Genomic DNA, 26,442 nt, shown 5'->3' with positions numbered 1-26,442 from the left:
TAGGAATATCCCTCTGGTTAATTCTGCCCTGTTCTGTTCTCCTGTTTACTACCAGATGCAAACAGACTGAGAACAGAGGGGCTTTCACATCATAGACACTGGTCACATTTGGTGAAAGGTCACAGGTTGAAACATGAGGTATTCGTACAATATGAAGTGTTGGGGTGAGAGATGGAGAGAGTGAGAAAGTGAAAGACAGAGGTGAGAGCGGAAGGGACAGAGAGAGAGAGAGAGTCTCAGTCACACCACAGGCCCTTTGGCCCATTGAGTACATGCTGACCATCAAACACCATGGACACTGATCCTACTGATCCATCGTCAAGAACCCCCACCATCCAGACCATGCTCTCTTCTCACTGCTTCCATTGGGCAGGAGGTACAGGATCCTTGTGTCTCACATCACCAGGTCAAGAACAGTCATTACACTTCAACCATCAGGCTGCTGGTCCAGTGAGGATAACTTCACTCTCCTCAATACTAACCTGATTCCACAACCTGTGGACTCACTTTCAAGGATTCTGCATCTCATGTTCTCAGTATTATTTATTTATCTATCTATCCGTCTTTTTACAGTGCCTTGAAAAAGTGTTCAGCCCCCAACACCTTGTTCACTTTAATGATTGTTGCAACCAGGAATTTTGATCAATTTAACTGAGAATTTTTATTTGTGAATCACATGTTTTTTTTTTGCAGTGAAGCCAAAAAAAAGGGGAAAATTGTAAAGCATGGAAAACTAAGAATTCAAAATCTGAAATATCAGCAGCTCAAAAGTATTCATTCCCCCCCCCCCCCCCCACCACCGCACCTTTGTTCTGTACTGAAATGTCCAGGCTGACTCGAGGGTCGAGACGCGCGGGTGCGAGACAGATTCGGAGAGAGGTCGAGTCACATTCGAGTGGAAGTAGTCGGAGTGAGGTCGAAGCAGAGTCGGGACGTGCGGAGTGGAGGAAATTCAGATCGGCAGGCCCAGCATAAACACATCCTAAAGAAGAAGTGTTGTAAATGGAGGGTGAGGCTGACAAGGGAAGTCGACGATAGCATAAAAGCAAAAGAGAGGGCATGGATCGCAAAAATTAGTGTGAAGCTAAAGGATTTGGAAGCCGATGAAAACCAACAGAAGGCCACTTAAAAAGCAATAAGGAGAGAAAAGTGGAATATGACGGTAAGCTATCCAATAAATTAAAAGTGGATATAAGAAATCTTTTCAAGCAACACACACAAAATGCTGGTGGAACGCAGCAGGCCAGGCAGCATCTCTAGGAAGAGGTACAGTCGACGTTTCGGGCCGAGACCCTTCGTCAGGACTAACTGAAAGGAGAGATAGTAAGAGATTTGAAAGTGGGAGGTGGAGGGGGAGGGAGAGATCCAAAATGATAGGAGAAGACAGGAGGAGGAGGGATGGAGCTAAGAGCTGGAAAGTTGATCGGCAAAAGAGATACAAGGCTGGAGAAGGGAGAGGATCATGGGATGGGAGGCCTAGGGAGAAAGAAAAAGGGGGAGGGGAGCACCAGAGGAGATGGAGAGCAGGCGAGGAGTATAGTGAGAGGGACAGAAGGAGAAAAAAGAGAGGAAAAAAAGGGAAAAAATAAAAAATAACAAACAAACAAACAAACAAATAAATAAATAAATAAGGGATATTGTAAGAAGGAGAGGAGTGGCATTAGCAGAAGTTAGAGAAGTCGATGTTCATGCCATCAGGTTGGAGGCTACCCATACGGAATATAAGGTGTTGTTCCTCCAACCTGAGTGTGGCTTCATCTTTACAGTAGAGGAGGCCGTGGATAGACATGTCAGAATGGGAATGGGATGTGGAATTAAAATGTGTGGCCATTGGGAGATCCTGCTTTCTCTGGCGGACAGAGCGTAGATGTTCAGCAAAGCGGTCTCCCAGTCTGTGTCGGGTCTCACCAATATATAAAATGCCACATCGCGCTGACACACGTGGAGTAAAGGGAAATACAGAGACAGGAGCTGGAGTTTCTGGGATTAATTTGGAAGGTACAGGATAGATAAATACAAAGATGAATAAACATTGTAAAGGGAGGATGAGGCAACTGTGACTGTAAAAGGAAGTCAAAGACAGCATAAAATCAAAGGAAAGGGCAACAATAAAGCAATAATTAGTGGGAAGCTGGAGGATTTTAAAAACTTAGTGAAAGCAATCAAAAAGCAATAACAAGAAGAGATGAAATGTGAAGGTTAATTAGCCAGTAATATAAAAGAAGAAAGCGAAAGCTTTTTCAGGTATGCAAAAAGTAAAATAGAGACAAGAGTGGAAAATGACACTGGAGAGGTCATAATGAGGAATTAAGAAAGGAGGACAAACTTAATAAGTATTTTGTAACATACATCAAAGTTGCTGGTGAACGCAGCAGGCCAAGCAGCATCTATAGGAAGAGGTGCAGTCGACGTTTCAGGCCGAGACCCTTCGTCAGGACTAACCGAAGGAAGAGTGAATAAGGGATTTGAAAGCTGGAGGGGGAGATGCAAAATGATAGGAGAAGATAGGAGGGGGAGGGATAGAGCCGAGAGCTGGACAGGTGAGAGGCAAAAGGGGATACGAGAGGATCATGGGACAGGAGGTCCGGGAAGAAAGACGAGGGGGGGGGGTGACCCAGAGGATGGGCAAGAGGTATATTCAGAGGGACAGAGGGAGAAAAAGGAGAGTGAGAGAAAGAATGTGTGCATAAAAATGAGTAACAGATGGGGTACGAGGGGGAGGTGGGGCCTTAGCGGAAGTTAGAGAAGTCGATGTTCATTCCATCAGGTTGGAGGCTACCCAGACGGAATATAAGGTGTTGTTCCTCCGCCCTGAGTGTGGCTTCATCTTTACAGTAGAGGAGGCCGTGGATAGACATATCAGAATGGGAATGGGATGTGGAATTAAAATGTGTGGCCACTGGGAGATCCTGCTTTCTCTGGCAGACAGAACGTAGGCGTTCAGCGAAATGGTCTCCCAGTCTGCATCGGGTCTCGCCAATATATAGAAGGCTGCTCTGGGAGCACCGGACGCAGTATATCACACCAGCCGACTCAAGTTGTGTTGGCTGTCCCTAATCAGTCCCTGCCTGTCCAAATACTTGCATATCCGGTTCCTCAGAATACCTTCCAATAACTTACCCACTACTGATGTCAGTCTCAGCGGCTTATAATTTCCTGATTTAATTTTAGAGTCTCTCTTAGCGAATGGAACAATATTCACTATCCTCCAATCCTCTGACATCTCACCTGTTGCTGAATATGTTTTAAATGTCTCTGCTGGGGCCCCCTTCTTCTTCTTACCCAGCACCTGAATATCTCTCAAAAACAAAGGTTCCCTAAACCTAGTAACACACACAAAATTGGAGGAGGGAGGAGAAGATGGCGACGTGACGCAGTGTGTGCGGCCGTTCCGAATGATATCATAGGTGTAACTAGGGGCCATGCCCGATCCGGATTTGATGGAGACAGCCGTGAGAAGCGCAGAAGAACATCTGGAGTAATTTCTGAAATGCCTGCTTCACTGCCGCTGCTACTGTGCGATCGAGAATCTCCGGAGATGAAGGCCCCAAATCCTCGGCTTTGCGTGTCACCTGTTGCCAGGGCTGAGGTCGAAGTGCTCGGCAGAGATGGTGCTCGGTGTCAAATAGATGGTCAGAGGCTCAGAGTTTTTCGGACGGACTCGGAGTCGGACTGTGGTCGGATGCTTCCGGGATGCTGCATCGGCAAGTTGGCGGTGCTGGAGGTTTACCGTCTGCGTGAGATGATGGGACTTTCGAGTGACTTTGAGACTTTTACTGTGCAATAGTCTGTTCTTATCAAATTACGGTATTGCTTTGCACTGTATGTTTAATTATGTGGTTTTTGTTAGTCTTTAAGTCAGTTTGTCATGTGTTTTTTGTGATATCATTCTGGAAAAACATTTTATCATTTAATGCATGCATTATTAAATGACAATAAAAGGGGACTGCGTGTCCTCATAATCATCATCATAAAAATGCTGGAGGAACTCAGCAGGCCAGGCAGCATCTATGGAAAAAAAAATTACAGTCAACGTTTTGGCAGGACAGGAGAAAATAAACTGCGTAGTAGATTTTTCAGGTGGCAGGAGTGTTTTGGCCCGAAATGGCGACTGTACTTTTTTCCATACATGTTGCCTGGCTTGTTGAGTTCCCCCAGCATTTTGTGTGTTGCTGGGATTTACAGCATCCACGGATTTTCTCTTATTTCCTAAACCTGTTATATTTGCCTTTTATTCTGACAGGAACATGCATACATTGTATTCTCAAAATTCCACCTTCGAAGGCCTCCCACTTACAAAACATACATTTGCTAGAAAACAACCTGTCCCAGTCCACACTTGCCAGATCCTTTCTAATACCATCAAAATTTCTCCAATTTAGAATCTCAACCCAAGGACCAGACCTCTCCTCTCCTGCTCCATAATTATCTTATAACTAATGGCATTGTGATCAGTAGATGCAAAGTGTTCCCTACACAAACTTCTGTCACCTGCCCTGTCTCATTCCCCAAGATCAGATGGTGTGCACTCTCACTCACTCCGTGTATTGAAGAAGAAAACTTTCCTGAACACAATTGAGAAACTCTATCCCAGCCAGTCCTTTCAGAGTATTTAAATCCCTGGTCAATATGTGGAAAATAAAAATCACATATTATCACAACCTTATGTTTCTTGTAACTGTCTGTGTTCTCTACAAATTTACCCCTGTACATCCAGTTGACTATTGGGTGGTTTGTAATCTGATACCATTAATGTGGTCACCCATTTCTTATCCCTTAGTTCCACCCATACAGCTTCAGTAGTCGAGCTTTCCAGCCTGTTCTGTTAGAACACTGCTGTGATATTTTCCCTGACTAGTAATGCCACCCCTCCCCCTTTAATCCCCCCTGCTCTGTCACGTCTGAAACGATGGATCCCCAGAACATTGAGCAGTCAGTCCTGATCCTCCTACAACCAAGTCTCACTAATGGCTGCAGTGTCATAATTCGACGTGCTGATCTATGTCCTGAGCTCATCTGCCTCTCCTATAATACTGATTGTACTGAAATATAAACAACCCAGAGCATTAGTCTCACCATGCTCAACCTTTCGATTCCACACATCTACAGAAGTTTATCAAAAATGTAAGTGACATGCTAAAGTTTGTAAACTTCCAAGACAGTAGAGGTGCTGCCTTGCTTTCTCCATAATGGAAATTATGTGCTTTTACTATTAAGTTAGTTCAGTTAAAGGTGGGAGAAGATGGCAGCGTGCCACGCATGCACAGCCCTCTGGTGAAAAGTGATATTGTATCTGTTAAATAGGGGCCGTGGACAATTCTGATTTGATGGAGAATGGACGTGAAAGCACAGAGGAACATCTGGAGAAATTTCTGAAACGCCTGTTCGCTGCTGTCGTTACTGCGCGGTCGGGAATCTTTCGGAGGGTAGGCCTCAAAATCCCTGGCCTTGCCTGCTTTTGGCGACCGAGAAGGAGGTCGAATCATTCAGACAGAGATAGCGCTCAGTACTCAGTGTCAGACAGCTGATCAGAGCTCGAAGTTTTCGGATGACTCAGTCGGATTGTGGTCGGCATTGCAGGGAGAGTTTTTCTTCCTTCTTCCGTCTGCGTGAGATGTGGGACATTTGAGAAACTTTGAACTTTACTGTGCTCACGGACTTCTTCATCAAGTTATGGTATTGTTACACTGTTTGTAACTATATGTTATAATTATGTGGTTTTGTCAGTTTTTTCAGTCTTGGTTTGTCCTGTGTTTTGTGATACCACACCGGAGGAAATAATGTATTATTTCTTAATGCATGCATTACTAAATGACAATAAAAGAGGACTACATTTCATCATAATCATAAATTACTATCAAGTTATTGAAAGTTACTGTCAAATGAGCTGCTTGGGGAGTACAAGAAATGCAAGAAAATACTGAACAGAGAAATCATGAGAGCTAAAAGAGGCCATGAGTTTGCTCTGTCAGACAAGGTAAAAGCGAATGCCAATGGCTTCTACAGGTATATTAAGAGCAGAAGGATAGCAAGGGACAAAATTGGTCTTCTTGAAGATCACCGTGGTCTTTTATGAATGGAGCCAGATACAGACTCTATAGAACTGAGGCAAAGGAGCAGTGAGGTCATGGACCATATCCAGTTTACAGAAGAGGAGGTGTTTGATGTTTTGAGGTGAATTAGGATGGATAGATTCCCAGGGACCTGACAAGATGTCCCCTTAGTTTTTGTGTGAGGCGAGTGCAGATGCTGCAGGGGCCCAGTTAGAGATATTTCAAAAATCCTCAGCCAAGGGTGAGATGTCAGAGGACTGAAGGATGGCTAATGTTGTTCTGTTTGTTCAAGAAAGACTCTAGGAATGGGCCAGGAAATTACAGGCTGGTGAGCCTGACATCAGTAGTGGGTGAATTATTAGAAGGTTTTACAAAGGACCGGATACATAAGTACTTGGATAAAGACGGCTGATTAGAGATAGGCAACAAGGCTTTGTGCATGGCAGGTCATGTCCAAACTTACAGTTTTTGGGTAAATTACCAAGAGATTGATGGAGGAAAGGTGGTGGATGTTGTTTACATGGAATTTAACTAGTCTTTAGGCAAATTCCCACATGGTTAGAAGGTTAATTTGCTTGGGATTCAGGATGAAGTAGTTCATTGGATTCAACATTGGTTCAGTTCAGTGGGAGAGGCCAGAGAGTAGTAGAAGCTGATTGTCTCTCTAACTAGAGGCCTGTGACTTGTGGTGTCCACAGCGATCAGTGCTGGGCCCGTTGTTTGTCATCTATAACAACAATCTGCATGATAATGTGGTAAACTGGATCAGCAATGCTGCTGCTGACTTCAAGATTGTGGGTGTAATGGACAGCGAGGAAGGCTGTCAATGTTTGCGGTGGGATCTGGACCACCTGAGAAAAGGGACTGAGAAAGGGCAGATAGAATTTATTGCAGATGAGGGTGAGATGTTGAATTTGGGAGGACAAATCAGGATAAGACTCACATAGTGAATGTCAGGGCTCTGAGGTGTACGGTAGAACTATGGGACCTGGAAATACAGATCCATATTTGCTTGAAAGCAGCGTCAGAGGTAGATACGGTTGTAAAGAGAGTTTTAGGTACGTTGGCTTTCATAAATCGGAGTATTGAGTACAGGAGTTGGGATGTTATGTTGAAGTTGTAAAAGATGTTAGTGAAGCTGATTTCAAAGTAATGTGTCAGTTCTGGTCACCTACCGACAGGAAAGATATCAATAAACTTGAAAGAATGCAGAGAAAATTTACAAGGATGTTGCCGGGACGTAAGGACCTGAGTTACAGGGACAGTTTGAATCCTTTAGGAATTTATTCACTGGTGTGTTTAATGGGAACTATGAAATATTTAAGAGGAATCTGAGGGGGAACTTCACTCAGAGGATGGTGTGAGTGGAACGAGCTGCCAACGGAAGTGGTAGGTGCAAATTCAATTGTAACATTTAGTAAAAGTTTGGATAGGTGGATGAGATGAGAGAGGTCTGGAGGGCTATGGTCTGGGTGCAGGGAGATGGGAACGAGGGAGAAGAGCAGGCTGGCATGGACTAGATGGGCTGAATTTCCTGTTTCTATGCTGTAGTGCTCCATGACTCTATGACCAACATCCCCCACCCCCATACAATAAATGTCAATGTGCCATTTGCCTTCCTAACTACTGCTGCACCTTCCTGCAGTCTGAGATAAACACCCCACGGTGGACCAGTGTGACTACACACTTGCATCGGTGTATAAACATCTTTGTATCTTTCATAAAATTCTCTCTAAATTCCTTCTCCATTACAGACCCTGTGCATACTCCCTGCTACTGATCCATTGCCAACCTGACCGGGGGGTTTATCCTGTGTCCACTCCCCCTCTAATGCCTGCTGTCCATTACAGATGATCTGCACCTCCCACTCAACAATACTGATCCATTATAAACCTGGCTACAGTAATCCTGTGACTATTTCCTTTCTAGCACCCGTGTCCATTCCTGTCCCTCTGCTCAATACTGACCCATCACTGAAGCTGTGGTTGTTAGAGGAAGCTCACTGACTGGGAACAATAGGCTTTTCATTGCAGAGCCTCAGGATAGATGTTGTTGTATGGTTGTTTGCTTTGCATACTTTTTCAAAGCATATATCAACTGTTCCGCAGCCCAGCTCTGGTTTCATTGCTTCGAGAAGCCGGTGGGGAAAGTAGTCGTTGACCTGTCGCTGAGTCTGACACCACTCACAGCAGAGAGTGAGGAGGTTGTAGGTGGTCCCATCTCCCTCCAGTTCACACAGCAACACCTCATCGGGAGTCACACGTGAGTAGACATCCCCAAAACTGATCCAATCTGGAAATATGTCGTGTGTGTGTGTGTGTGTGTGTGTGTGTGCAGAGAGAGAGGGAGAAAGAGAGAGAGAGAGTGTAAATATGAAGGTAGGTGTCTCATCCATCTGTGATGTTTCAGAAAAGGATTTCTCACCTTTGTCTGGGGTCTCAGTCACGGAGATCTCACTGTATGTGGGATCCCAGTGAGGGAGAGAGGGCGATCTCGCCTCCTTCTGTGGGGACTCTGGGGTATCTGGTCTCTGTGGGTTCTCACTGAGGGAGGTTTCATCTCTGTCTTTGGGGATTCAGTAAGGGAGAGAGTGAGGTCACACTGCTGTCACTGGGGTCTCACTGAGGGAGATCCCACCTCTGTCCGTGGGGTTTCAGTGAGAGAGTGATGTATCTATCCCACTATAGACGGATATCCCTTTTGATCCTCAGTTCCCATCCCCATTTACACCTTGTCCTCAGCCCCAGTGTGTCATTTCTCACTGAGTTAATTCCAGTCTTTCATTTCCAGAATGTCACCGGCTGAACTGAGGGTTGTGCTGCTGATCCTGGGTTTTCTGGGTGAGTAATGTCTTGTAGGGACAAACTGCGTGCTGTGTGCAGTAAGAGGAAGTGGATGTTATTTATTGTTTCTGTAGATGAGCAGAGACAGCCTGTATTTAATGGGGGGAAAGTACTGAAGGGACCTGGGGAACATTATGAATCCAATTTGACACCAGGACACACGGCATTAGAGCTGGTGATTGGAAACGTCCAGATACCCGGTTTGGTAAAACAACAGTAGGGAGTGGAGGGAGATGGGGAGGCAGAGAGGTTTCAGCAGAGAATTTCAGGCTTGAAGACTGAGGAGAAGGCACGGCTGGAAATGCAGTGATGACACTCCGAGAAGCTGGGACTGGAGGGAGTGTTAAGAGGCTGGAGGAGATTACACTGGGAGGAAGTGGTGAGGCTATGTTGGGATGTGAAAGCAAAGTTGGGTTGTATGTTACTTAACCAGATTAGTGATCACAGGGATGGTGGGTGAAGGGGTTTGGGACAATTTCAGGCAGAGCCAGCAGAGTGTGTGGAGAGCAGAGGGCAGGAGTGGGAGGTGACTGAAGGTGTGAATGAGAGACGGACTGGGTCAGGGGTGGAGCTGGGTGACGTTACAGAGGTCAGCATCACGGTGGGGGAGAGGTGCCTTTCAAATGTCATTATCGTACCTGTCTCAATCACTTCCAGTGACAGCTCGTTCTGCATACGTACCACCCTCTGTGGGTTTCCTCTGGGTGATCCGGTTTCCTCCCACAGTCCAAAGGTTAGATTCAACTTTATTGTCATTGTGCCGAGTACAGATACAAAGCCAATGAAATGCAATGAGCATCTAACCAGAAGTGCAAAAGAATAGTGTTACAGTATTTACAAAATAACTGCGAGTTAGAAGTAAGTGTTACAGCACACAAATATGAAAGTACTGAGACAGTACAATATGGGTGCAATATTGCTTAGTGCTGTGATGAGAGGTTCAGCAGGGTCACAGCCTCAGGGAAGAAGCTCTTCCTGTGCCTGCTGGTGCGGGAGCGGAGGCTCCTGTAGCACCTACCGGATGGGAGGAGAGTAAAAAGTCCACGGTTAGGGTGAGATGCATCCTTGATAATGCTTGATGTACCAGTTAGTAAGTCAATTGGTCTTTATAAATTGCCCTGTCAATAGCAACACACAAAAAAATGCTGGAGGAACCCAGCAGGCCAGGCAACATGTATGCAAAAGAGTAAACAGTCACTGTTTCGGGCCAAGACCCTTCATCAGGACTGGAAAGCGAGAGGAAAAATCCAACTTTTTTTTTCCCCAGTCCTTTCTTTCCAGTCGTGATGAAGGGTCTTGGCCCGAAACAGTGACTGTTTACTCTTTTGCATACATGTTGCCTGGCCTGCTGGGTTCCTCCAGCATTTTGTGTGTGTTGATCTTGAAATCAGTGTCACTGTGTCCCCTCAGTGACCACTTTATCAGGTGTAGAGTGTAATTGGCTAACTAGATATTTGTATTAATGAACAAGTGTGCGGGTTGTACCTAGCAAAGTGGCCACTGTGTGTATCCCCAATGACATGACCTCCACAGTCGTCTGTGGTAATGAATTTTACTGATTCACCACCCTCTGGCTAAAGAAATTCCTGCTTACCTCTGTTCTAAAGGGACATTGTTTTATTCCGAGACTGTGCCCTCTGGTCTGAGACTGCTCCACTATCGGACACGTCTCTGCATCCACTCTCTCCAGGGCTTTCAATATTTGATAGGGCATGAGAGGAAACTCATAGATAGGCACATGGATGGGAGAAGAATGGAGGGCTGTGCAGGAGGAGAGGGTTTGATTGATCAGAGTCAGGTCTGATATCACTGGTATATGTCAATTTGTGTTTGATGTCATGTAATTTGTTGTTTAGTGGCAGTACACCACAATACAAGATAATTACTGTATATTACAGTAAGAAATATATTTAAATAAAATCACTAAGTTGTGCAAAGAGAGAAAAAAAGGTTTTTAAGGTGGTGTAAGTGGGTTCACTGTCCATTCAGAGATCTGATGGCAGAGAGGAAGAAGCTGTTCCTGAAGCATTGAGTGTGTTTTCAGGCTCCTGTACCACCTCCCTGACAGTAGCAAGGAGAAAAAGGCATGTCCTGGGTGATGGGGGTCTTTAATGATGGATGCTGCCGTTTTGAGGCTTTACTTGTAAAGGTGTCCTCGATTCTGGGGAAGCTTTGCCCATGATGGGTCACACAACCAAGCAGGATAACTGTAAATAGTGCTACACTCATTGATAACATATTTACAAATGTTACTGATGGGAAAATAACAGGAGGTTTACTCATAAATGATGTTAGCAATCACCTGCCTGTTTTTGTATCTTTTGAGAGCTGCATCATGATTAATAATGAAATTAAAACTAGTAGGTTAATTCGACATATAACAGAAGGTACCATTAAATCTCTTGAGGAGTTAGACAAGATTGGAATGCAGTCTATGTCGATGATGTAGATGAAGCCTATGAAGCATTTGTTTCTGTAATAAATAATTTGTATGATAAACATTGCCCACTAGTTAAAAAAGTTGACAAAGAGAAGTATATTGATAAGCCTTGGTTAACAAATGGAATACAAAATGCTTGTGAAAAGAAAAATGTATTATATAAGAAATTCTTAAAACATAGAACAAAGGAAGCTGAAATTAAATACTAGATATATAAAAATAAGTTAACAAGTATTATGAGATCTAGTAAAAGGGGTTATTTTAGTAAATTATTTGAGAAATAATATTAAAAATACTTGGGGAGTTTTAAATAAAATTACTAATAAAGATAAAAGAAAAACAATTTACCCATATTACTTTAATTCAAACAATTATATGGTAATAAAGGATACTAATTTGGTTGCAGATAGGTTTAGTGATTTCTTTGTTAATGTGGGGATTAAATTAGTTAAATCAGTTACTGAACCCAGCAGTAAAGATGGAGTAAACAGTAATATTATCAATATAAACACTTACACTAAGTTTATTAGAGCAACTGAGGAAAAAGAAATAATTGATATAGTATATAAATCAAAGAGCAAGAAATTAACAGATTGGAATGGATATGATAAGTATTTAATTAAAAACATCATTGACTGTGTTGTGAAACCACTGACTCATATTTGTAATCAGTCTTTGATTGCTGGAAAATTTCCCAATTAAATGAAAATAGCCAAGGTCATTCCAATATACAAAGCTGGAGATAAACATGTATTTTCAAACTATAGAGATTGTATCCACTGTAGACCTGTTGTGGTGAATGGCAAATTGCAGTGGGTCCAGGTCCTTGCTTAGGCTGGAATTGATTCTGACCATGACTAACCTCTCAAGGTACTTCATCACAGTAGATGTGAGTGCAACTGGACGGTCGTCCGTCAAATTTCAAAGAAAAGTTTTCATCAAAGTACATAGAGTGCCTTGTAAAAATATTCGGCCCCCTACCCTTTGATCACATACATGAATGTTACAACCAGGGATCTTGATCAATTTAACTGAGAATTTTTATTTGTGAATCACATGCTGCTTTTTTCACAGTAGAGCCCAAACAACAGGGAAAGTTATGAAACATGATAAACTTAAAATTCTAAAACTGAAATGTCACCAGTTCAAAAGCATTCATCCCCCTTTGCTCAGAGCTCAGTTGAACCACCTCTCACAGCTATTACAGCCAGTAGTCTTTTTAGATAAATCTCTATTAACTGTGCACAACGTGACGGAGCAAGGTTTGCCCATTCCTCCTTGCAAATTTTCTCAAGCTGTGCCAGGTTAGTTGGGAGAGCTGGTGGACAGCAATCAGAGTGTTTGATTGGGTTAAGGTCAGGACTCTGACTGGGCCACTCAAGGACATCAATTTTCTTCATTTGAAGCCACTCCATGGTTACTCTGGCACTGTGATTTGGGTTGTTGTCCTGCTGAAAGATGAACTTCCTCCCTGGTTTAACATTTCTGGCAGAGGCTAGCAAGTTTTTATTCAGGATCTCTCTGTATTTAGCAGCTTTCATCTTCCCATCAATCCTGACCAGATTTCTGGTCTCTTCTGCTGAAAATCATCTTCATAGCATGATGGGGATACCATAATTTCCAGTACTGGTTGGGCTACCTGATGCACAATATTAAATTTTCGCTTCACTTACAGCTTTGTGCTGAGGCCAAAAAGTTCCACTTTAGTCACATCGGAGCACAAGACCTCCTTCCACACTATTACAGTTTCTTCTGTGTGACTCTTTGCAGTCTTTACAGGCAAGCGTAAGCTTTTTTAGCCACGGCTGCTGCTTTGCCATTCTTCCATAAATACTTGTTTTGTGCAAGGCTTTAAAGATTGTGGAGCCATGAAATTCATCTCCAGTTGCAGCCAGTGACTCCTGCAGCTCACTCAGAGTGACTGTCGTTGTCACAGAAGCCTCTCTTACAAGTGCCAATCTTCTCCAATGATTAAGTTTAGAGGGATCACCTGACCTAGGTGGTGTGGCTGTGGTTTTGTATTTTTTCCAGTGTTTCACGATGGACTACACTGAGTTCTGAGGTGTGTTCAGTGCCTTTGAGATGGTCCTGTACCCTTCCCCAGATTTGTGCTTCAATATTATCACTTCCCTGACTTGTCTTGAATGCTCTTTAGTCTTCATTTTGGTTTGGTCTGTTGAAAATCTACCATACTGTTGGCCCTTACCAGGAGAAGGGGTATTTATTGAAACAATACTCCAATTTTCTACATCAGCAAATTGGGTGAGTTGGTCAGGGAATATACAGTATTGCACCTGAGGAAAGTTAGCGTAGTAATTGCAAAGGGGATGAATACTTTTTCAGCCTCACAATTTTGGTCTTTAATTTTCAGCAAATTGTTGACCAGATTTGGAACTTTCTTTTGATTTGACATGGTGCACAATGTTTTATAGATTGGCTCAAAATATCCTACTTGGATAAATTTAGAAATTGAGAGAGTAATATATGAAAATAGTTGGGACTGAATATTTTTTCAAAGCACTGTGTATGACACCAAGAGGAGAGGCAGATGGGGGGAGACCCGGGGTGGAGGGTAGTAGGGAGAGACCGTAGAGGGGGAGTTAGCAAGTGACCAAGGGAGATGGGGGTAGGGATGGTCTGAAGGGAGACCGAGGTAGGGAGAGACCAAGGGGAGAGGGAGGTAATGAGACACAGAGGGGAAAGGGAGGTAGGGAGAGACCAAGGCAGAGGGTGGTAGGGAGAGACGAGGGGAGAAGGAGGTAGACAGAGACCAAGGGGTAATGGAGTTTGGCAGAGCGAGGGGCAAATGAGCTGGGGAGAGACCGAGGGGAGAGTAAGGTAAGGAGGTACAGAAGAGCGAATGAGGTAGGGAGAGAATGAGGGGTGAATGAGGTGGGGAGAAACCTAGTAGAGAGGGAGTTACAGTGAGACCGAGGGTGAGCGAGATGGGAAGAAACTGAAGGAACAGGGAGCAGGAAAAACTGAGGGGAGAGGGGAGATAGTGAGAGTCCGAGGGGAGAGGCAGTTAGTGAGAGTTCCAGGGGAGAGGCAGTTAGTGAGAGTCTGAGGGGAGAGGGAGTTAGTGAGAGTCCGAGGGGAGAGGGAGTTAGTGAGAGTGAGGGGAGAGGGAGTCAGTGAGAGTGAGGGGAGAGGGAGTCAGTGAGAGTGAGGGGAGAGGAGTCAATGAGAGTCCGAGGGGAGAGGGAGTCAGTGAGAGTGAAGGGAGAGGGAGTCAGTGAGAGTGAAGGGAGAGGGAGTCAGTGAAAATGAGGGGAGAGGGAATCGGTGAGAGTCCGAGGGGAGAGGGAGTCGGTGAGAGTCCGAGGGGAGAGGGAGATAGTGAGAGTGAGGGGAGAGGGATTTAGTGAGAGTCGGAGGGGAGAGGGAGTTAGTGAGTGTGAGGGGAGAGGGAGTTAGTGAGTGTCCAAGGGGAGAGGGAGTCAGTGAGAGTGAGGAGAGAGGGAGCCATTGACAGTGAGGGGAGTCCGTGAGAGTCCGAGGGGCGAGGGAGGCGGTGAGAGTCCGAGGGGAGAGGGAGTTAGTGAGAGTGAGGGGAGAGGGAGTCAGTGAGAGTCCGAGGGGAGAGGGAGTTAGTGAGAGTGAGCGGAGAGGGAGTTAATGGTCCAAGGGGAGAGGGAGTCAGTGAGAGTGAGCGGAGAGGGAGTCAGTGAGAGTCCGAGGGGAGAGGGAGGCGGTGAGAGTCCGAGGGGCGAGAGAGGCGGTGAGAGTCCGAGGGGAGAGGGAGTCGGTGAGAGTCCGAGGGGAGAGGGAGTTATTGAGAGTGAGGGGAGAGGGAGTTAGTGTGAGGGGAGAGGGAGTTAGTGAGTGTGAGGGGAGAGGGAGTTAGTGAGTGTCCAAGGGGAGAGGGAGTCAGTGAGAGTGAGGAGAGAGGGAGCCATTGAGAGTGAGGGGAGTCCGTGAGAGTCCGAGTGGCGAGGGAGGCGGTGAGAGTCCGAGGGGAGAGGGAGTTAGTGAGAGTGAGGGGAGAGGGAGTCAGTGAGAGTCCGAGGGGAGAGGGAGTTAGTGAGAGTGAGCGGAGAGGGAGTTAATGGTCCAAGGGGAGAGGGAGTCAGTGAGAGTGAGCGGAGAGGGAGTCAGTGAGAGTCCGAGGGGAGAGGGAGGCGGTGAGAGTCCGAGGGGCGAGAGAGGCGGTGAGAGTCCAAGGGGAGAGGGAGTCGGTGAGAGTCCGAGGGGAGAGGGAGTTAGTGAGAGTGAGGGGAGAGGGAGTTAGTGAGAGTGAGGGGAGAGGGAGTTAGTGAGTGTCCAGGGGAGAGGGAGTTAGTGAGAGTGAGGGGAGAGAGAGTTAGTGAGAGTGAGGGACGAGGGAGTTACTGAGTAACGAGGGGCGAGGGAGGCGGTGAGAGTCCAAGGGGCGAGGGATGCGGTGAGAGTCCGAGGGGCGAGGGAGTCAGTGAGAGTGAGGAGAGAGGGAGCCATTGAGAGTGAGGGGAGTCCGTGAGAGTCCGAGGGGCGAGGGAGGCGGTGAGAGTCCGAGGGGAGAGGGAGTTAGTGAGAGTGAGGGGAGAGGGAGTCAGTGAGAGTCCGAGGGGAGAGGGAGTTAGTGAGAGTGAGCGGAGAGGGAGTTAATGGTCCAAGGGGAGAGGGAGTCAGTGAGAGTGAGCGGAGAGGGAGTCAGTGAGAGTCCGAGGGGAGAGGGAGGCGGTGAGAGTCCGAGGGGCGAGAGAGGCGGTGAGAGTCCGAGGGGAGAGGGAGTCAGTGAGAGTCCGAGGGGAGAGGGAGTTATTGAGAGTGAGGGGAGAGGGAGTTAGTGAGTGTCCAGGGGAGAGGGAGTTAGTGAGAGTGAGGGGAGAGTGAGTTAGTGAGAGTGAGGGACGAGGGAGTTACTGAGTGTCCGAGCGGCGAGGGAATCGGTGAGAGTCCGAGGGGAGAGGGAGTCGGTGAGAGTCCGAGGGGAGAGGGAGTCAGTGAGAGTGAGGGGAGAGGGAGTTAGTGAGATTGAGGGGAGAGGGAGTTAGTGAGTGTCCAGGGGAGAGGAAGTTGGTGAGAGTGAGGGGAGAGAGAGTTAGTGAGAGTGAGGGACGAGGGAGTTACTGACTGTCCGAGGGGCGAGGGAGGTGGTGAGAGTCCGAGGGGCGAGGGAGGCAGTGAGAGTGAGGGACGAGGGAGTTACTGAGTGTCCGAGGGGCGAGAGAGGTGGTGAGAGTCCGAGGGGCGAGGGAGGTGGTGAGAGTCTGAGGGGCGAGGGAGGCAGTGAGAGCGAGGGGCGAGGGAGTTAGTGAGAGTCCGAGGGGAGAGGGAGTCAGTGCGAGTGAGGGGAGAGGGAGTCAGTGCGAGTGAGGGGAGAGGGAGTCAGTGCGAGTGAGGGGAGAGGGAGTCAGTGAGAGTGAGGGGAGAGGGAGTCAGTGAGAGTAAGGGGAGAGGGAGTCGGTGAGTGTCCGATGGGAGAGGGAGTTAGTGAGAATGAGGGGAGAGGGAATTTGTGAGAGTGAGGGGCGAGGGAGTTAGTGAGAGTCCGAGGGGAGAGGGAGTTAGTGAGAATGAGGGGAGAGGGAGTTAGTGAGTGTCCAAGGGGAGAGAGAGTTAGTGAGAGTGAGGGGCGAGGGAGTTAGTGAGTGTCCGAGGGGAGAGGGAGGCTGTAAGAGTCTGAGGGAGTCAGTGAGTGTCCGAGGGGAGAGGCAGTCCGTGAGGGTCCGAGGGGAGGGGGAGTCAGTGAGAGTCCGAGGGTAGAGGTAGTCGGTGAGACTGAGGGGAGAGGAAGTCGGTGGGAGTCCGAGGGGAGACGGATTCGGTGAGAGTCCGAGGGGCGAGGGAGGCGGTGAGAGTCCGAGGGGCGAGGGACGCACTGAGAGTCCGAGGGGCGAGGGAGGCGGTGAGAGTCCGAGGGGCGAGGGACGCACTGAGAGTCCGAGGGGCGAGGGAGGCTGTGAGAGTCCGAGGGGAGAGGGAGTCAGTGAGAGTCCGAGGGGAGAGGGAGTCAGTGAGAGTGAGGGGAGAGGGAGTCGGTGAGAGTGAGGGGAGAGGGAGTTAGTGACTGTCCAAGGGGAGAGGGAGTTAGTGAGAGTGAGGGGCGAGGGAGTTAGTGAGTGTCCTCGGGGAGAGGGAGGCAGTGAGTGTCCGAGGGGGGCAGTGAGTGTCCGAGGGGAGAGGGAGTCAGTGAGTGTCCGAGGGGAGAGGGAGTCAGTGAGAGTCCGAGGGGAGAGGGAGTCAGTGAGAGTCCGAGGGGAGAGGGAGTTAGTGAGTGTCCGAGGGGAGAGGGAGTTAGTGAGAGTGCGAGGGGAGAGGGAGTCAGTGAGAGTGAGGGGACAGGGAGTTAGTGAGAGTCCGAGGGGAGAGGCAGTAAGTGAGAGTGAGGGGAGAGGGAGTAGGTGGGAGTCTGAGGGGAGAGGGAGTCGGTGAGAGTCCGAGGTGAGAGGGAGTCGGTGAGAGTCCGAGGGGCGAGAGAGGCGGTGAGAGTCCGAGGGGCGAGGGAGGCAGTGAGAGTCCGAGGGGTGAGGGAGGCTGTGAGAGTCTGAGGGGAGAGGGAGTTAGTGAGAGTCTGAGGGGAGAGGGAGTTAGTGAGAGTGAGGGGAGAGGGAGTCAGTGAGAGTCCGAGGGGAGGGGAAGTCAGTCAGGGAGGGGAAGTCTGCTGCATTCACCAGCAATTTTGATGTGTGTTGCTTGAATTTCCAGCATCTGCAGAATTCCTGTTGTATTAGAATAAGAAATATTTTTAAATAAAAAAAATACGTTGTGCAAAGAGAGAGCTAAACATTTTTTGCAGTGGTGTAACTGGGTTCATTGTCCATTCAGAGATCTGATGGCAGAGAGGAAGAAGCTGTTCCTGAAGCATTGAGTGTGTTTTCAGGCTCCTGTACCACCTCCCTGACAGTAGCAAGGAGAAAAAGGCATGTCCTGGGTGATGGGGTCTTTAATGATGGATGCTGCCGTTTTGAGGCTTTACTTTTGAAGATGTCCTGGATGCTGGGGAGGCTTGTTCCCATGATGGAGCTGGTTGAGTTTACAGTATTCTGCCCCTTTTTCTGATTCTGTGCAGTGACCCTCCAGACCAGACAGTGATACAACCAGTTAGAATGCTCTCCACTGTACATCTGTAGAGATTTGTAAGTGTATTTGGAGTCAGACCAAGTCCTTCAAACTCCTGATGAAATGTACCCACTGTTGGGCCTTCTTTATAATTGGCTCAGTATGTTGGTCTAAGGATCGATCTTCAGAGATGTTGACAGCCAGTAACTTGAAACTGCTCACCCTTTCCACTGCTGATCCCTCGGTGAGGACTGGTGTGTATTCCCTTGACTTCCCCTCTCTGAAATCCACAATCATTTTCTTGTCCTTACTGACATTGAGTGCAAGGTTGTTGTTACGACACCACTCAACCAGCTGATCTACTCACTCCTGTACGCCTCCTCGTCACCATCTCAAATTCTGTCAACAATAGTTGTGTTATTGGCAAATTTATAGATGGTGATTGAGCTGTGCCTGGCCACACAGTTGTTGGTGTAGAGAGAGAATAGAGCAGTGGGCTGAGTTTGCATCCTGGAGGTGTGCAGTGTTGATTGTCAGTGAGCAGGTAATGTTATTTTTGATCTGCACTGACTGAGGTCTCCTGGTGAAGAAGTCAAGGATCCAGTTACAGAGGGAGGATTTGGAGATTGTTGATTGGTACTGAGGCTATGATGGTGCTGATCACTGAGCTGTAATCAATAAACAGCAGCCTGACAGACGTATCACTGTTGTCCAGGTGATCCAAGGCCGAGTGTAGAACCGGTGAGATTGTATCCACTGTAGACCTGTTGTGGTGAATGGCAAATTGCAGTGGGTCCAGGTCCTTGCTTAGGCTGGAGTTGATTCTGGCCACGACTAACCTCTCAAGGTACTTCATCTCAGTAGATGTGAGTGCAACTGGGTGGTCGTCCGTCAAATTTCAAAGAAAAGTTTTCATCAAAGTACATAGAGTGCCTTGTAAAAATATTCAGCCCCCAACCCTTCAATCACATACGTCAACATTACAACCAGGGATTTTGATCAATTTAACTGAGAATTTTTATTTGTGAATCACATGCTGTTTTTTTCACAGTAGAGCCCAAACAACAGGGAAAGTTGTGAAGCATGCAAAACTATAAATTCTCAAACTGAAATGTCACCAGTTCAAAAGCATTCATCCCCCTTTGCTCAGTGCTCAGTTGAACCACCTCTCACAGCTGTTACAGCCAGTAGTCTTTTTAGATAAATCTCTATTAACTGTGCACAACGTGACGGAGCAAGGTTTGCCCATTCCTCCTTGCAAATTTTCTCAAGCTGTGCCAGGTTAGTTGGGAGTGCTGGTGGACAGCAATCAGAGTGTTTGATCGGGTTAAGGTCAGGACTCTGACTGGGCCACTCAAGGACATCAATTTTCTTCATTTGAAGCCACTCCATGGTTACTCTGGCACTGTGATTTGGGTTGTTGTCCTGCTGAAAGATGAACTTCCTCCCTGGTTTAACATTTCTGGCAGAGGCTAGCAAGTTTTTATTCAGGATCTCTCTGTATTTAGCAGCTTTCATCTTCCCATCAATCCTGACCAGATTTCTGGTCTCTTCTGCTGAAAATCATCTTCATAGCATGATGGGGATACCATAATTTCCAGTACTGGTTGGGCTACCTGATGCACAATATTAAATTTTCGCTTCACTTACAGCTTTGTGCTGAGGCCAAAAAGTTCCACTTTAGTCACATCGGAGCACAAGACCTCCTTCCACACTATTACAGTTTCTTCTGTGTGACTCTTTGCAGTATTTACACGCAAGGATAAGCTTTCTTTCAGCCAGGGTTGTTTTTTTGCCATTCTTCCATAAATACTTGTTTTGTGCAAGGCTTTAAAGATTGTGGAGCCATGAAATTCATCTCCAGTTGCAGCCACTGATTCCTGCAGCTCAGAGTGACTGTCATTGTCACAGTAGCCTCTCTTACAAGTGCCAGTCTTCTCCAACGCTTAAGTTTAGAGGGATCGCTTGACCTAGGTGGTGTGGCTGTGGTTTTGTATTTTTTCCAGTGTTTCACGATGGATTACACTGAGTTCTGAGGTGTGTTCAATGCCTTTGAGATGGTCCTGTACCCTTCCCCAGATTCGTGCTTCAATATTATCACTTCCCTGACTTGTCTTGAATGCTCTTTAGTCTTCATTTTGGTTTGGTCTGTTGAATACCTACCATACTGTTGGTCCTTACTGGGAGAGGGGTATTTATTCAGGTGATACTCCAATTTTCTACATCAACAAATTGGGTGAGATTGTAAGGTAATATACAGTATTGCACCTGAGGAAAGTTAGCGTAGTAATTGCAAAGGGGATGAATACTTTTTCAGCCTCACAATTTTGGTCTTTAATTTTCAGCAAATTGTTGACCAGATTTGGAACTTTCTTTTGATTTGACATGGTGCACAATGTTTTATAGATTGGCTCAAAATATCCTACTTGGATAAATTTAGAAATTGAGAGAGTAATATATGAAAATAGTTGTGGGGACTGAATATTTTTTCAAAGCACTGTGTATGACACCAAGAGGAGAGGCAGATGGGGGGAGACCCGGGGTGGAGGGTAGTAAGGAGAGACCGTAGAGGGGGAGTTAGCAAGTGACCAAGGGAGATGGGGGTAGGGATGGTCTGAAGGGAGACCGAGGTAGGGAGAGACCAAGGGGAGAGGGAGGTAATGAGACACAGAGGGGAAAGGAAGGTAGGGAGAGACCAAGGCAGAGGGTCGTAGGGAGAGACGAGGGGAGAAGGAGGGAGACAGAGACCAAGGGGAAATGGAGTTTGGCAGAGCGAGGGGCAAATGAGTTGGGGAGAGACCGAGGGGAGAGTAAGGTAAGGAGGGATGGAAGAGCGAATGAGGTAGGGAGAGAATGAGGGGTGAATGAGGTGGGGAGAAACCTAGTAGAGAGGGAGTTACAGTGAGACCGAGGGTGAGCGAGATGGGAAGAAACTGGAACAGGGAGCAGGAAAAACTGAGGGGAGAGGCAGTTAGTGAGAGTCCGAGGGGAGAGGGAGTTAGTGAGAGTGAGGGGAGAGGGAGTTAGTGAGAGTCCGAGGGGAGAGGGAGTTAGTGAGAGGGAGGGGAGAGGGAATCAGTGAGAGTCCGAGGGGAGAGGGAGTCGGTGAAAGTCCGAGGGGAGAGGGAGTCGGTGAGAGTGAGGGGCGAGGGAGGCAGTGAGAGTCCGAGGGGAGAGGGAGTCGGTGAGAGTGAGGGGAGAGGGAGTCGGTGAGAGTCCGAGGGGAGAGGGAGTCAGTGAGAGTCCGAGGGGAGAGGGAGTCGGTGAAAGTCCGAGGGGAGAGGGAGTCGTTGAAAGTCCGAGGGGAGAGGGAGTCAGTGAGACTGAGTCCGAGGGGAGAGGGAGTCAGTGAGTGTCCGAGGGGAGAGGGAGTCAGTGAGTGTCCGAAGGGAGAGGGAGTCAGTGAGTGTCCGAGGGGCGAGGGAGTCGGTGAGAGTCCGAGGGGAGAGGGAGTCGGTGAGAGTCCGATGGGCGAGGGAGGCGGTGAGAGTCCGAGGGGCGAGGGAGTCAGTGAGAGTCCGAGGGGCGAGGGAGGCTGTGAGAGTCTGAGGGGAGAATCTGAGGGGTTAGGAAGTTAGTGAGAGTCCGAGGGGAGAGTCTGAGGGGCGAGGGAGGCGAGATGGCATGGGTCCGAGGGGAGAGGGCGAGGCAGCACAAGGGTCCGAGGGGAGAGGGCGAGGCAGCACAAGGGTCCGAGGGGAGAGGGCGAGGCGGCGAGGGATATGCCGACGGGGGAGAGTGCAAGGGAGAAAGAGACCGAGTGGAGCTGGAGGAAGGGAGAGAATGAGGTAAGAGTGAGTGAGACACCGAGGGGAGAGGGATGTAGGGAGAGACCGAGTGGAGCTGGAGGAAGGGAGAGAATGAGGTAAGAGCGAGTGAGACACTGAGGGGAGAGGGATGTAGGGAGAGACCGAGTGGAGCTGGAGGAAGGGAGAGAATGAGGTAAGAGCGAGTGAGACACTGAGGGGAGAGGGATGTAGGGAGAGACCGAGTGGAGCTGGACAAAGGGAGAGAATGAGGTAAGAGCGAGTGAGACACCGAGGGGAGAGGGATGTAGGGAGAGACCGAGTGGAGCTGGACGAAGGGAGAGAATGAGGTAAGAGCGAGTGAGACACCGAGGGGAGAGGGATGTAGGGAGAGACCGAGTGGAGCTGGAGGAAGGGACAGAATGAGGTAAGAGTGAGTGAGACACCGAGGGGAGAGGGATGTAGGGAGAGACCGAGTGGAGCTGGACAAAGGGAGAGAATGGGGTAAGAGCGAGTGAGACACCGAGGGGAGAGGGATGTAGGGAGAGACTGAGTGGAGCTGGAGGAAGGGACAGAATGAGGTAAGAGCGAGTGAGACACCGAGGGGAGAGGGATGTAGGGAGAGACTGAGTGGAGCTGGAGGAAGGGAGAGAATGAGGTAAGAGTGAGTGAGACACCGAGGGGAGAGGGATGTAGGGAGAGACCGAGTGGAGCTGGAGGAAGGGAGAGAATGAGGTAAGAGCGAGTGAGACACCGAGGGGAGAGGGATGTAGGGAGAGACCGAGTGGAGCTGGAGGAAGGGAGAGAATGAGGTAAGAGTGAGTGAGACACCGAGGGGAGAGGGATGTAGGGAGAGACCGAGTGGAGCTGGAGGAAGGGAGAGAATGAGGTAAGAGTGAGTGAGACACCGAGGGGAGAGGGATGTAGGGAGAGACCGAGTGGAGCTGGACGAAGGGAGAGAATGAGGTAAGAGCGAGTGAGACACCGAGGGGAGAGGGATGTAGGGAGAGACCGAGTGGAGCTGGACGAAGGGAGAGAATGAGGTAAGAGCGAGTGAGACACCGAGGGGAGAGGGATGTAGGGAGACTCCGGGCGGAGATGGAGTTGGCGAGACTACAAGGGGGAGAGGGAGGTGGTGATGGACCGAGGGAGAGGCAGGGACAGTCCGAGGGGAGAGGGAGAGGCGGGGTTGGTCCGAGGGGAGGGGAGATGCAGGGAAGGACCGAGGGGAGGGAGAGAGGCAGGAAAGGACTGAGGGGAGAGGGAGGTAAAGGAGAGTCAGAGGTGAGAGGGACTCAGGAAGGACGAGGGGAGAGGCAGGGAGATAGACACCGGCCTGAGAGAGCATGAGAGAGAGATCGAAAGGAGAGATTGCGAGGGAGAAAGAGATCGAGTGGTTGGACGTAGGGAGAGAATGAGGTAAGAGGGAGGGGGACTCCAGGTGGAGAGGGAGGTAGGGAGAGGCCAGGTTGGGGGGGAGAGGGGGAGATCAAGGGGAGAGGGAGTAAGGGAGAGTTCAAGGTGAGTACGAGGTAAGGAGGGACCAAGGACAGATGGAGGTGGGGAGTGTCCGAAGGGTGAGACCTTGGGGAGGGAGAGGGAGGGAGGCACCAAAGGAACATGAGGGAACACCGAGGGAATAGTGAGTCAGGGTGAAGTCGTGCGGTGAAGGAGGTAGGGAGACACAGAGAGCTGAGGGAGGTAGGGAGAAGCTGAGGGGAGTGTGAATAAGGGAAAGACTGAGGGGAATTGGAGGGAGAGAGAGACCAAGGGGAGAGGGATGTACGCAGAGATTGAGTGGAGGGGGAGGTTGGGGGAGAATGAGGAAGGAGAGGGAGTTACGGAGAGTCTGAGGGGAGATAGAGGTAGGGAGAAGCTGAGGCATGAATAAGAGACTGAGGGGAGAACATGAGGAGAGACCGAGGGGAAGAGATAGTTAGGGTGAGACTGAGGGTGGAGGGAGGGGGACACCAAAGGGAGAGGGAGGTAGGGAAGGAGAAGTGGTTAGTGAGAGACTGAGGGAAGAGGGATGTACACAGAGACTAGGGGGATGGGGAGGTTGGGAAAGTCCGAGGGGAGAAGCAGGTAGTGAGAGACTGAGGGGAGAGGAAGGTTGGAAGAAGCCGAGGGGTGAAGAAGTAAGGGAGGTCAGGGTGAGGTTGTGGTGTCTGAGGGGAGGTGGAGCTGGAGAGGAAGACAAGGGAGGAGAGAGGCAGAGTGATCTAGGGTAGATTGAGTCAAGCAGGGAAGAGAGGGAGTAGGGAGAGACCGAGGGGTGAGGAAGAGATTGAGGTGTGAGGGAGGTAGGGAGAGACTGAGGGGAGACGGAGTTTGTGGAAGTCAGAGGGGAGATGGAGGTAAAGAGAGACCGTGGAGGGAGGGAGACGGAGAATTAAATTGACTTTATTTCTTACATCCTTCACATATACGATGAGTAAAAATTTTTACGTTATGTCTCTGTCTGAAGGGGCAATGTGCAATTTATTATAAGGGTCTTTGCCCCACTGACCCCCATTGGCTAGTGCGAATAGCCGTCAACCCCGCCAAACAGTACAATAGCTTTGGTACGGATAAAGTGTGAGTCGCCCAATGATCAGCCACGACACAAATATGAAACAATATATAAAGTGCGAGTAAATAATTATACTTTATAGCAAATTTTTGGGTGTTGGGTTAGTAGTTAAGAAAAGGCGCCACATAAGTAACTTATCAGTCTTGTGCACATAATATTTTAATACGTTGGAGCTCACGCCTCCGATTCCATTCACAACGTCCTTCCGAGACTCCGGCCACTCTCCGAACGCCCGAGGTCTGGTGTCCGCCGCCCAGGAACCGCCGTCCGTTCCTCACACGTCCGTCCTTTCTGCTCGCCTCCCGAAAAAGCCCCCGTTCCTCAACTCAGCACACGTATACAAGATAACAGAACATGATTTTCGTTGGCTAACAAATGAATACAATTTCCATTATCTCCCTGTATAACCCAAACGTTGCAGTTACAGAGAACCCCTTGCTCAGCAGTTAACATTACGAGAAGCCATTTTAATACAACACTTCAGAGAAGCCATTTTGGTAATAAGCGATCAACAGTTAACAGTTCATCTAGTATACTGAGAGCCCTACATATAGTAATTTGTAATAAATAGTATGTACAACAGGACAGTCAATATAACATAGAAATACAGTTGTATCAGTGTGAATTAATCAGTCTGATGGTCTGGTGGAAGAAGCTGTCCCGGAGCCTGTTGGTCCTGGCTTTTATACTGCGATACCGTTTCCTGGATGGTAGCAGCTGGAACAGTTTGTGGTTGGGGTGACTCGGATCCCCAATGATCCTTCAGGCCCTTTTTACACACCTGTCTTTGTAAATGTCCTGAATAGTGGGAAGTTCACATCTACAGATGCGCTGGGCTGTCCGCACGACTCTTGGCAGAGTCCTGCGATTGAGGGAAGTACAGTTCCCATACCAGGCAGTGATGCAGCCAGTTAGGATGCTCTCAATTGTGTCCCTGCAGAAAGTTCTTGGGATTTGGGGGCCCTGACCAGACTCCTTCAACCGTCTGAGGTGAAAGCGGTGCTGTTGTGTTTTTTACACCACACAGCCGGTATGTACAGGCCACGTGAGATCCTCAGTGATGTTTATGCCCCATCTCGGATCACGGATTTGTAACACGACCATATCGCTGGCCTTTGAACAGGGAGCAGGGTCCGAGAATGCCTATGAACTGAAAAAACATGTCTACATCTGAGCCGTGACCTCGATGGAGACCACAGCTCGGTGCCATCTTGTCTGTGATATGGTCCTAACACTGGCACATGGGAGTAATTTAGTTGGGAAAAGGTCTGTCTGGGGGTGGTGGACAGAAAGGCCCATTTCTCTACGGAGCCCAGTGCACAATGTGGTGTATTTTGTGTATATTTCACAGCTCCTATGTATCGGATTCGTGTGGCACAGCCCAGTTCCCACTCTGTGTTCATACTGTGTCCTCTCCCTCCTTCGTACCTACTGCCCATGTCAGTTACAAACACAGGAGATTCTGCAGATGCTGAAAATGTATGGAAAATGCTGGAGAAACTCAGCAGGTCAGGCAGCATCCATGGTGAGGAATGAACAGTGAACATTTTGTGCTGAGACCCTTCATCAGGACAGGAAATGACGAGGGAAGAAACCAAAATTAGAAGGTGGGGGAAGAGAAGCAGTACAGGCTGGGAGGTGATAGGTGGAGCCAGGCGAGGGGGAAGGTGAGTGAGTGGGAGGGTGAAGTGAGAGGCTGGGAGGTGATAGGTGGAGCCAGGCGAGGGGGAAGGTGAGTGAGTGGGAGGGTGAAGTGAGAGGCTGGGAGGTGATAGGTGGAGCCAGGCGAGGGGGAAGGTGAGTG

The 26,442-nt window shown here is 48.5% G+C and overlaps 1 protein-coding gene across 1 annotated transcript in view; it reads left to right on the top strand.

The window, feature by feature from the left end:
* The first annotated feature begins 8,297 nt into the window (after positions 1–8,297).
* The window catches only part of LOC134339924 (pancreatic secretory granule membrane major glycoprotein GP2-like), a 44,852-nt gene continuing 26,707 nt past the window's right edge, over positions 8,298–26,442 (top strand). Inside the window, exons 1-2 of the mRNA XM_063036711.1 lie at positions 8,298–8,315; positions 8,844–8,893. Coding sequence (XP_062892781.1) covers positions 8,845–8,893 — 49 coding nt within the window. The 5' untranslated portion in view covers positions 8,298–8,315; position 8,844. The remainder of the gene's footprint in view (positions 8,316–8,843; positions 8,894–26,442) is intronic.

The sequence above is a fragment of the Mobula hypostoma genome, chromosome 31 (assembly GCF_963921235.1).
Source record: "Mobula hypostoma chromosome 31, sMobHyp1.1, whole genome shotgun sequence".
Taxonomy (NCBI): Eukaryota; Metazoa; Chordata; class Chondrichthyes; order Myliobatiformes; family Myliobatidae; genus Mobula; species Mobula hypostoma.
This window is presented reverse-complemented; position numbering and strand designations above follow the sequence as displayed.